Below are 10,897 nucleotides of genomic sequence, written 5' to 3' on the forward strand. Positions count from 1 at the left end.
CCTGCTCTCACCCCAGTTGCGGCGGCTGACTTTGGGGTCTCCTTTGGGAGCCCGTTGCATGCCCAGCCCACCTGTGCTCAGAAACCATCGTGCGTTTTCAGTGTTCATGCCAGTTGCTCAGCAAGTCCTGGCCCAGTGGCACTTCCTGTCTATGTCAGGATGCTTTTCTCATTTTTCTCTCTCTTTCCGTTTGTCTCCCTCTGTTGCCTCTTTTCTTCCCCCTGGACGAGCTGTTTTAGATTCCATTCAGTTTGATGAAGCGATAACGCTGCCCCCTTGTTACTGTCAGAACCCAGAATGTGGGAAATTCTGTGCTGAGTGGCCTGAACACCAAAAGCTGCTGGGTATTTCTAATTTTGGCATTGAGACTTTACAAGTCTGCATTCTTGGCATTGCCAACCAGTTCGAATAGAACAATAAACCCCAATTTTTGTCATGCAAGGCTGTAATTAAAATGGCAACAGGAACAGGCAGATACTTGCTGAGTACGTAGGGGGTGGCTGACTCAGTAGTGGTGGGCTCTCAGGGAGACATGGGGGTGTAGGATAGGGACCCCACTCTGACATCAGCTTAGAGAGCCAAGTCCGTGTTTAGCAGTGCTTTTGAAGGTAAGCAGTTAAGCCGTCAAACGTGGGGGCAGGTTTGGAGTATTTCAGGGAGGCTCCGTGGAGAAGTTGGAACTTGGAAATCCTCAGGTGGGGAGGCTTTGGATAGGTTGTGCCCTGAGGGGGGCAGGGGTGGATCTGTGACCCTGCAGGTGAGCGAGGGCCTGGCATATGCTCTGGTCTGAAAGGAAAGCGGCCGGGGCCCCGGTGGGCGGGCCTTCGTCCCATCAGCCGTTTGGTGACCGCTGAGAAACAAAGCCATCCTGGGACCCCAGTCCCCAAGCAGCTCCAGGGGGAGCCTTGGTTCAGTGGCTACAGTTTGGAAATTCCTCTCAGGACATCAAGTCCCAGGGGGCCAGAGCTTGACAGCCAGCCTGTCGTCAGCTCTTAGTATTCTTGCCGTCATCTGGTCTCTTTTGCTGTCCCTCGACGTGGCCGCCCCATTGTGGCAGGCTGTCACAAGATGCCGCGGAGGCGGCCAGGCCCCGGAGAGCCGCCGTGGCCGTTTCCAAGGGTCACTGCCCTTCATTCAGGAGCCGAGCTGAAAGGTCTGACATGCATAAATTTCCACTTTAAATCTGGGAGCTCCATGGAGGAAGAGGAATGGGATTTTTTTTTTCCGAGCGGCCCTACCGCCCCTCCAAGTGATGACTGAATGTTAGTCAAATCAAGATTACAGCTTCAGAAAGCACTTTCTAATTTATTAGACTTTTCTGAACATGCAGTGGCATTCTCCAGGCTTCCCTGTCACTGAGGTGTGGAGCGGAGACCCGGACAAGGAAGGAAGCAGACGCCGTCTTCCCGCACCCGCCAGCTGGGGAACCCTGTTTAATTCCCAGTCACCCCCCCACACCCCACTCTGGGCCGCATCTCCATCACCCCGCTGGTGTCTTCGGGGCCCTGGCGTTCACCCCTCTGCATAGCAGTGAACGTTGTCAGTGGCTACTTCATCAGTAGTGAAAAGCATTGTATTTTCCTCCTCTTTTGTGTCCAACAAAGCCTGGGTACATTTCCTCTGGGCCTTAAACTCCCTAAAAACTCTCGCTGCAGGAAACCCCCCCACACAATGCAATATCAGGATATAAAGTGGTTTCTCTTGTTTATACTGTTGGTCGTCGTCACGAGCCGCCTTTCTCGAGCACCCCTGCGTAGGGGGCCCCATGCTGTACAGCCCCAGGAGGTCAGTGACACTTTTATTCCTAATCTGCAAATGAGGAAACTGAGGCTCAAGGTGTAGTAGACGTGAGGGAGCCTGGACTCGAGGTCAGGAGCCGGCACCAGGCCTTCTCCCCTTCTGTTGGCTCAGTGACCAGGATCGGCCCTGCTGTCGCGGGTTGAGGCTTGGCTTGGTGTGCCATACTGATTTCCCCCCTTCCTCGGCAGCTTCATAGCCGTGGAGAACATCGACAGCTACTGTGTGCTCATCTCCTCCAAAGCCGTTTACTTCCTGAAAAGTGGGGACTATGTGGATCGAGAGGCCATCTTCCTGGAAGTCAAATACGACGATCTCTACCACTGCCTCGTCTCCAAAGACCACGGGAAGGTGTACGTGCAGGTGACCAAGAAGGCAGTGAACTCGAGTAGTGGAGTGTCCATCCCTGGCCCTTCTCACCAGAAGCCCATGGTAAGTGCACAGCTGGCCCGTCTCCTTAGTCCCCCTGAGTGGCTGTAGTCAGTGGTTAAGAGATAGAAAGGGCCCTCGGAACGCTGTTGCCCTGCTTATTATGCTTTTCACCAGGAATTCATTTTAGGTTCACGCTGGGCTGTCATTAACCCCTAGGGGTACTGCTTCTCAGTCCTACATACAGAAGGAGCTCAGTGTGCGTTAACTGGGGTGAGGCTATCCTCCCAGCTCTACCAGTGACGACCCAGCCCGTGTGCCCCCACTGCCCATCGATAACAGTTCGGGCAGTAACCAGCTCTAGCAAGTGGCCAGGACCTGCTGACGTGATAAAACGTGACTCTGCTGTGCCTTGGCTCCACAGTGTTAGGGCACACGCTGGCTCCCATAACAATTGCAAGCTCGTTTTTCTGTGCAGAGAAGCAATATCTAGCATAGGCCCTTCCCCAGAATAAATTCTAAATAAATGTTTATAAATAAAATTTATATACTGCCTCCAGAGGGTACGAGATGTTGTCATGGCAGGACTTTTAAATACTAGCGTTCCCATTAAGGATACGCTGTCTGCCAGGCTAGATAGATACTAAGTACTTCCTGAGGGTTGTTTGGTGTTGTTCTGTCTTTGTGCCCACTTGCCTGGTAAGGAGGCTTGGTGAGGGCCGCTGACTCGCTCCAGGTCATATGGCCAACACTGGGAGGAACTGGGGTTCAAACCCAGGTGGTGTGACTCTGGAGCCAGCAGTCTACACCCCTTTGCTTGCTGTGTCCACTCAGAGAAGCTGTTGGCTCAGCAGAAGCACGCGGGAGGAAGCTCACCTCCTCTAGCCATAGTCAGACTTCGCTGGCTTTTCGTGAGCCTGAGGTGTTAGTCATGCCCAGTTTTCACCTGGTTTGCCAGGATTTTCAAAGCTGCATTTGAGAATGATGGGCCATTCAAATGGCCCTGCTTATCTCTGGCTCTCTCTACAGATCAGAAACCGCAACCAACCTTATTGGGCCTCTCTCCTCAGGAATCCCTTGACCTTCCCCTGCTCAGGAATGCACTTGGGTTTGGCTTGGCTTGTGCAGGCTCCCCTGGGTTCCTTGGCTTAAGTCAGGGCTGGTAGATTCTCAGAGTTAACACCCAGAAGTTGAATATTTCCACAAGTTCCTTTTGATGGTGAGGAGCCTTGCCCAGCTACGCTTTTGCTCCTTTAAAGGCAAGTGAGCAACTAAGCATTCTTGATAAGAAAGGCCTCTAGGCATTTGTCTGAGGATCCTTCTTCCCTCTTCGTCACCAGACAGTAGAATTCCCTTGGTGCAGTCCTTTCCTCTTGCTCTTTGTCTAGGCTCAGCAGATCCTCACCTCCTCAGAGCTGAGGCTGGTGCTCCTATACGGGGGGGGTTCCAAATGTCAGGTGACTGTGGTTTGGCTCCCCAGTCACCTGGGGCGTATGTTAAAGATACAGATTCCAGGAATCCACCCCACATCTTGAATCAGCATTCACCAGGAGCAGGCCCTGGGAATCCTTCTTAAAAGTAAACCCATGCCAGGGGTGCCTGGATAATTCAGTCGGGTCCGACTCTTGATCTCAGCTTAGGTCTTAAGCTCAGGGTCGTGAGTTCAAGCCCCACTATGGGCTCCACACTGGGCGTGGAGCCTACTTAAAAAAAAAAAAAAAAAAAATGGGTGCCTGGGTGGCTCAGTTGGTTAAGCGACTGCCTTCGGCTCAGGTCATGATCCTGGAGTCCCTGGATCGAGTCCCGCATCGGGCTTCCCCCTCTGACCCTCCCCCCTCTCATGTGCTCTCTCTCATTCTCTCTCTCTCAAATAAATAAATAAAATCTTAAAAAAAAAAAAAAAAAAGTAAGCCCATACCGTTCTGATCTGCCGCCAGGCTGGGAGATGCCTGGGCCAATTTAATTGTCCACATCCTGTGATTTGTTTGGCCCCCACCTCTGGGTGGGTTACTGATTCTGTTTTGCTCTCCAGGTCCATGTGAAATCCGAGGGCCTTGCTGTCAAGTTATCACAAGAGATAAACTATGCAAAGAGCCTTTACTATGAACAGCAACTTATGTTAAGACTCAATGAAAATCAAGAGCAGTTGGAGCTGGACTCCTGAGAAATCCCAGCTGCCAGAGAGCCGCTCCCAGACACAAACCCCAGATCAATCAGGAGGAAAGGCCCATAGGCTTGGCCTCAGTCAGAGGCAAAACCAGAATAAGGTTTGGGGGACGATATCAAGAAACGAGGGGAGGATACAAATGGAAACCATATTAATTTGTGGGTGGGGTGGAGGGTTACTTTAGATTATGGGGAAGTAATTTTTAAAAGGTTTTGGTTGAATAACGTTAAAAAAAAAAGTGTACTGAGATAAATCTAATTTTTAGATTGCCCTGTATTTTGTTAACATGTATATATGTACAACTGTGTGTTTGTAAATATATAGGAGCATTTCTGGACAGGGCCTGTGATGTGTGTAAAGGTTTGTTATCTGTAAAATAATACAAAATTATATTGGATATTCTATTGCACTAATTCTACACGTCTAATTCAGGGTACTCTCTTTAAAAAGGCATTCTTGAGAGTTGAAGAATGTTCTGTGTTAGTTTTGGAAACCAGAGAAGTCACAGGAACGAAGACTGAGTGAGATTGGAAGTGCTCTCGCAGGCGCCTTTGAGTCCTGTGGCCCCTGGGGCCGGATCGGGGAGCCGGAGCCGCCCCCGAAGGAGATGTGGGACTGTGGCTCGGAAACCCATCTTTTATTTATTTCCCACTCCCATTTTAAAAGTAGTTCCTAGATTACCACAAATTCATTTTTTCTCCTGACTAATCTCGCCCAACTCTGAGATAAACTGTGTTCCGTTACTGTGTGTGTCTGTGTGTCTGTCTGTGTGTCTGTGTGTCTGTGTGCACGTGTGCACACCCACGCACGCAGCAGCATTATAAGATTTTCTTGGGTTATCATCAGAGAGGGTCAGTTTGAAACACTGGTAGGCTCTGTTGATTTGGAAGGAAAAACCTCTCACAGAGCTATTTGTTTTAACAAATCAAAAATCCACAGAATTATCCAAGTCCCCAGTAAGAAGGCTCTTCTTTCTGGGCAACAACAGGGAGAAGGTCCTAGGACTCTCCTTTTTGATAAAGCCGCAGGCAGGTACCACAACCACGCAGCCCTGGCCTCAGCAGTGGTAACACTGGACGAGAAGGGAGAGAGTCTCAGAAAAGGGAATGAAATCTCTGTGTTAAAAAGCTGTTTTGTCAGTTTTTCATGGAACCAAGATTTGGCTAGAACATCTCTTGTCCTTGGTTTTAAATTCCAGCCAGTTAACAAGGCCTGGTGTGAGTGCCCCCTTCCTCCTGGGTCTTGTTTTTGCTGTTTCCCTTTTCTGTAAGGAATAAACACATTGGGAGGGGGGGCTCGCTCTAGAATGAATGACTAGCCTTGTGACTTTTTAATTTTCATTTTAATAAAGCTAATCAGTTTCTATGACCTTGTCACACATAGCTGAGATCTAAAATGACTCAGTGGATCAGCGGATGTGTAGAAGGTTTTGGTGTTTATAACTCATGACCCAAACCCTTCCGAGACGCAGATGAAGCTGATTTGTCCATCTCACTGCCCCTCACCTCTGCGAGTGTGTGCACGTGTGTGTGTGTGTGTGTGTGTGTGTGTTTTCAAAGAAGCGGGAAGGGAGCTTTAGCACAAGTGCTCAAGAGCTTTCGCTAAATAGCGTTTCCAAGGTTATTGTCTTGAACCCCAAGGTCTTTGTCGTCTTCACGGACTCTAAGTTGGTGGATTGCAAAATTGGAAACTTGGCTTGGGAAGGATTGGGGTGGGTTTTGGTTTGTTGTTTGTTTGGCAGTCATGACTCTCCTGCTCACACACAAGATCTCCTGCTGCAGGGCAGCCCAGCGTCACCTGCCGCGGGTCCTCCTCACCAGCCGCCCCGTCCGTGCCCCACAAGTCCACCTTGTGGTTTTTGCCATCAGTGACCCACTGCCAGAGACCACGATCTCTTAAAGATGAGACTCTTAGAAGGGTTGATTGCCTTGGTGAGCCTTCTGTCGCTTTCTGGAATGAAGTCAGTGGAATTTCGTGTGACTGAGGAGGGCGGCCCTCAGCCCCTGTGGCAGCTATGATGCAGGGAGCCGAGCTGCTTCCCGTGCAGAGGTTTAGCGATGCCCTCCTCCCTGCTCCTTTCTAATTTTAATCAGCTCTAGAAATAGTCGCCCATCCTGGTGGATTGCGCAAGCCCTCGCCGAGCACCAGACAAGTCTGAGAAGACGCTAGAGCTTCTCAGGCTCTCTGCCCTCATGGCCCCCACGCCGGGCTCCGGGGGCGGTGGGCGGGGGAGGGAGGCTTCGGGGAGGGGGCGTCCTTGGACATAGTTTCCTGCTTGGCCAGGAAAGAATTCAAAGCTCTGAAGGAAGCAGGCCCTGCCCCGGGCTTCTTGAATGCCCCGGTTCTTTTTAAATTGGTGTTTAGCCCGTGATGTCTGAGACTTTGTTATGATAATTTCTCCCAATTTTCATGCTGTCCCAAATACAGAGTTTCTCTCTGAGAAAAGTAAAAAAGAAATTGAATGAGGAGAAATTGGATAAGGAGAAATCAAAAGCCATCCTAATTCCCCAGTTGGCCAACCCACAGGGCTGGTGGGCCAGAGCCGGCCCGGGGCCGGGTGGGGGTGGGGGGGGGGCACGCGGCGGCGCCTCCACACCCCCAGGGAAGCAGGGTGAGGGGGGGATGCAGCCCCTCACCAGCCCCTGCGCGGCCTGCTGCCTGGTGGGGACTCACCTGGATGTTCAGGAGGCTCTAGGGCCACGTTGTTTTTAAGCATCATCTGTGCCTCAAAATACCATAGTAGCTGCTTGATAAAACCTGAAATTAAAATATCTGGTTCTCTATTGTGTAAACATGATTACATACGGTCACCAATCTGTTAAGACTCTTTCGTCTGTTTCACATGTCAGAGTCGTTATTTTTCTTCCTGTGGAATAAAATGCTTTATTGACTTCCCAGACAGGTTGTTTGCTTCTGGTTTCTTGGTATTCCATAGATTCTAGAACCATCGCCAGTGACAGATGCCAAACATATTACGATGTTCACAGTAACACGCAGCCTCTCCCCAAGCTCCAGGAAAGCACAGTACTGGGGCAAAGTCCTCACCTTGAAGAAACCCTCACCTTTCCTCCTCCGGAGCCCAGCTTTGTGCGGGCAGCTCCTCCCCTCCCCCGATTCGGGTGACTGACTAGGCTAGGCATCGGCAGGATGGAAGTTGTCATGTTTGCTGAGAAAGGGGGACTTCGGGGGAACAGGTTTAGAGCTCACTTTGTATGTGGTAAGTTCAAGGTGCCTACTTAACGCCGCTGGAGATGTCAGGAAGGCAGTGGGGCATGTGAGTCTGGAGCTCAAGAGAGAAGTCCAGGCCAGAGGTGCCCCACTAGGAGTCATCAGCATCCAAATGACAAGTGGAGCCTGGGTGAAATCCCCAAAGCAGTGAGTTGAGTGGGGCTGGCAAAAAAAAAAAACAAAAACAAGAGGCCCCAGATCTGAGTCTTGGGGCTCCCCAAAGTTCAGAGTGTGGGCAGGTGGAGAGGAAGAGTGCAGGAGACGGCAGGAGCATCCAGAGACACAGGCATGAAGCTGGGAGGGTGTGGGTCCTGGAAGCTGAGTCCAGAAAGGTTTCAGAGAGGAGAGCGGTTATCAAATGCTGCTGCTAAGTCAGATGAGGACGGACAATACTGGGCTTCCAGCATCGAGGCCCCTGCAGCCTTCTCGAGCAGCTTCAGTGGAGCGGAGAGGGGTTAGAAGCCGGATGGCATTAGAGCCCAGAGGAAAATGGTAGGGGGGACATTGGCAACAAGGAATATCGACAACTCTCTGGAGGAACCTGGCTAGAAATGGAGGGAGAGAAGTGACTGGTACTTCGAGAAGGGCGGGGGGTGGGGGGGCTTGATAATCAGTCGGGCAGTGAAAGGGGAGAACGGAGACTAGCCAGGAAGAGGAGTAGATGTGGTGGAGACTTCAGGAAATCCTCATTTCCTCGTTTCCATTGCTTCTCCTTCTCAGATCAGCAGAGAGGGAGCATGGGGCGGGACGTGATGGAGATTTGGAGGAGCGGGGGAAACTGGAAGACAGACATCTGAGATCATGGGAAAGTGAGCAGACCAGGGAGGTACGGACAGTAGGTCAGCCAGGAAACATGAAAGGCCCATTCGAGGTTGGGGATCATTAAAGTGAGACCAGGCAGCCTGGTTCTGGTTTTCTCCAGCCACACTCAGCCGCACGATTTAGCGTGGAATAGGCAAAGAATTGGATTTAATCAAGAACCGTCCCCTCCTGCCCATTCAGATGTTCCAGCCACCATGGCCCAACTGGAGCTCAGCAAGAGAGCCAGCCAGAACCAAATGTCAAACAGAAATCCGAGAGCTCAGAAAAGAGAAGGGAGGGGCTACACTTTCCAAACCAAAGCACGCAGCCAGAGACTATGCCCTTCCAAGTGGGAGAGACTCCAGGAGCTGTGGCTAACGCCCCGAAAGGCAGACCGCACAGCTAGAATAGTTCAGGGGCTCCGGGCAGGGGGGCAATGGGGGAGGACAAGCTGTCCTCTGAGCACTCTGGGCCTTGGAGAAACCTAGCACAGAAAGGGCGTGCCTGTCACTTCTGCCTGCCTTCCAGCTCCTCGGTCCACCTGTTCACGGGGAGGCCAGGTCCTGCCCAGCTGCTACTGGTCCAAGCTTCCTTTCTCTGGCGGGGGAGGGGGGGGTGATTCGAGCAGTCATAGACACCAGAGGAAGAAGAACTTGTTGCTGGAGAAAACTGTTGAAACTTTTAGAATTAGCTTAGATCTTTTTTCATACAAACGCAAAGCAAAAATAGGATGTCACATATCCGTTATCACATGAAAGCAGGTAACTGCAGTATTTGCCCCTCTGCCCCTGCATATCCCCCTCTGATAGCCTCGTGCAGAACAAGGCCACAATAAACAAACATCCTCCCGGTTTATGGGCACGTTTGGGGGTGGGGGCGGGCACTCCCTTGGTTCCATGGAGTAGACTCCTGGGAGCTGGTTGCAGTGGGGATGTACGCCAGGTCATTTCCCAAACCTGCTGCTGGGGTTGTGGAGAGCTGTGGCATCTGAGGTGTGGACCAGTCTGATGGGCACAGAGTGGTGTCCTGTCTTTACTTGGCTGTCTTCTCATTTGTAGGGACCCGTCAGCAATGACTGCCGAAGGACAGCAGCTGACCTCTCAGCATCCATTCTTAGGACCACTTTGATTTTTCCCCTGTTTAACCTTTTTTTTTTTTTTTAATGTCCTACGTGATGTGGATAGATTTCCTGATAGGGCGCCACCCTTACTCCCTGGAATAAGCCCCATTTGGTCAGAATGTGTTAATGTGTTATTCTTTTGATACATTTCCTGGCTCCATTGGCTAATATGTTGAGTCTTTGCATCTTTAAAGTGAGAGGGCTCCATCATTTTCTCTATGTGCGTCAGAGGTTAGAATTAAATTCATAAAATGGGGCAGGGAGATGCCCTCCATTTTCTCTGGCTTGTGATACTTAAATTACCTGAGAATTTCCTGTTCTCATTTTTTAAAGTTAGATGGAAGGTTCTAGACTCTTCTTCAATGGCTCCCCTTCATCATCACCCCCCTGTGCATTCTGCTAATTGGAACGTCCAGTTTCCATTTCTTCATGCGTCCATTTTGGCAGGAGGTTTGGTGGGGGTTTTTTGTTTGTTTTTTTTCAATTCTTCAGTTCTGATAGGTTTTTCCTGTGTTGCTAGACATTTGCTTGTGTTCTCCTTCAGATGATTTGAATACCTCCTGAGTCTGGTCATTTCTCTTTCTCCTTCCTAATCTTACGTATTAGTTATTTATTGTTCTTTTCAAAGAACCAGTTTGGGATTTGTTTCTCTTTGTTATTTTGTTTTATTATTTTGTTGATTACACCTCTAATCTTTTATTTCCCCTACCTGGCTTATTTTGATTTCTTTTACTTCTCCTATCTTGCTTTCTAAGATGAGTGCTCAGTTTTGTTTTGTTTTGTTTTGTGTCACCCTTTCTCCTTAAACAGAGATGGCATTTTTGGGTTATAAATTTTCTTCTGAATACAGCTCTGTTTCGCTCAGGTTTGGGTATGAAGTATCCTCTCGTTTTCTGTGTAGTTTTTCCTTGTGCTTTAGATTTCTTCTTTGAGCTAAGAGCTACCTAGGAATAGGTCATTTCTAAATATTAAATTTATCCTTGCTAAATTAGTTATTTCAAATATTACTGGATTATAAGCAGTAAATGTAACCAAAGGTTTCTGCATTTTTAAAAAATGTGCTGTAGTTTTCTTTTTGTCCAAGTACTTGATCAATTTTTTATAAATGTCCCATGAATATAGGAAACAAAAGCGTATGCTCTTTGAGGCTTGTAATGAGAGGTGCGTACATACATCCATACTTATGCAGATAGAAGTTTGAGTTTGTAGACTATATTAATGAAATCCTGTATGGTCTGACTTATTTGTGTGTAAGAGCGCTCTGACCCACATCTTCAAGTGGCCAGAGAAGCGAGTTCAAACTTACACGTACTCCCCTGGAAAGTGCATAAAGTAAACAAACTTAGAAGAAAGAAAAAAACCCAGCAGCCTTAATTAAGCTGCCTCCAAGCAATGCAGTTGGAACTTCAGAGGGA

The 10,897-nt window shown here is 49.4% G+C and overlaps 1 protein-coding gene and 1 non-coding gene across 2 annotated transcripts in view; both read left to right on the forward strand.

The window, feature by feature from the left end:
• VPS13D (vacuolar protein sorting 13 homolog D) overlaps positions 1-7,230 on the forward strand; it is a 238,051-nt gene extending 230,821 nt beyond the window's left edge. The window contains exons 69-70 of the mRNA XM_081816824.1: positions 1,989-2,229; positions 4,199-7,230. Of these exons, the coding sequence (XP_081672950.1) occupies positions 1,989-2,229; positions 4,199-4,330 (373 nt within the window). The 3' untranslated portion in view covers positions 4,331-7,230. The remainder of the gene's footprint in view (positions 1-1,988; positions 2,230-4,198) is intronic.
• On the forward strand, positions 2,419-2,549 carry LOC115938395 (small nucleolar RNA ACA59). Its single transcript, XR_004073521.1, has one exon. It is a non-coding gene; the product is annotated as a small nucleolar RNA ACA59 (small nucleolar RNA).
• Positions 7,231-10,897: the final 3,667 nt, after the last annotated feature.

Source organism: Leptonychotes weddellii, chromosome 4, assembly GCF_054177405.1.
Source record: "Leptonychotes weddellii isolate Sample4059 chromosome 4, ASM5417740v2, whole genome shotgun sequence".
Lineage (NCBI taxonomy): Eukaryota > Metazoa > Chordata > Mammalia > Carnivora > Phocidae > Leptonychotes > Leptonychotes weddellii.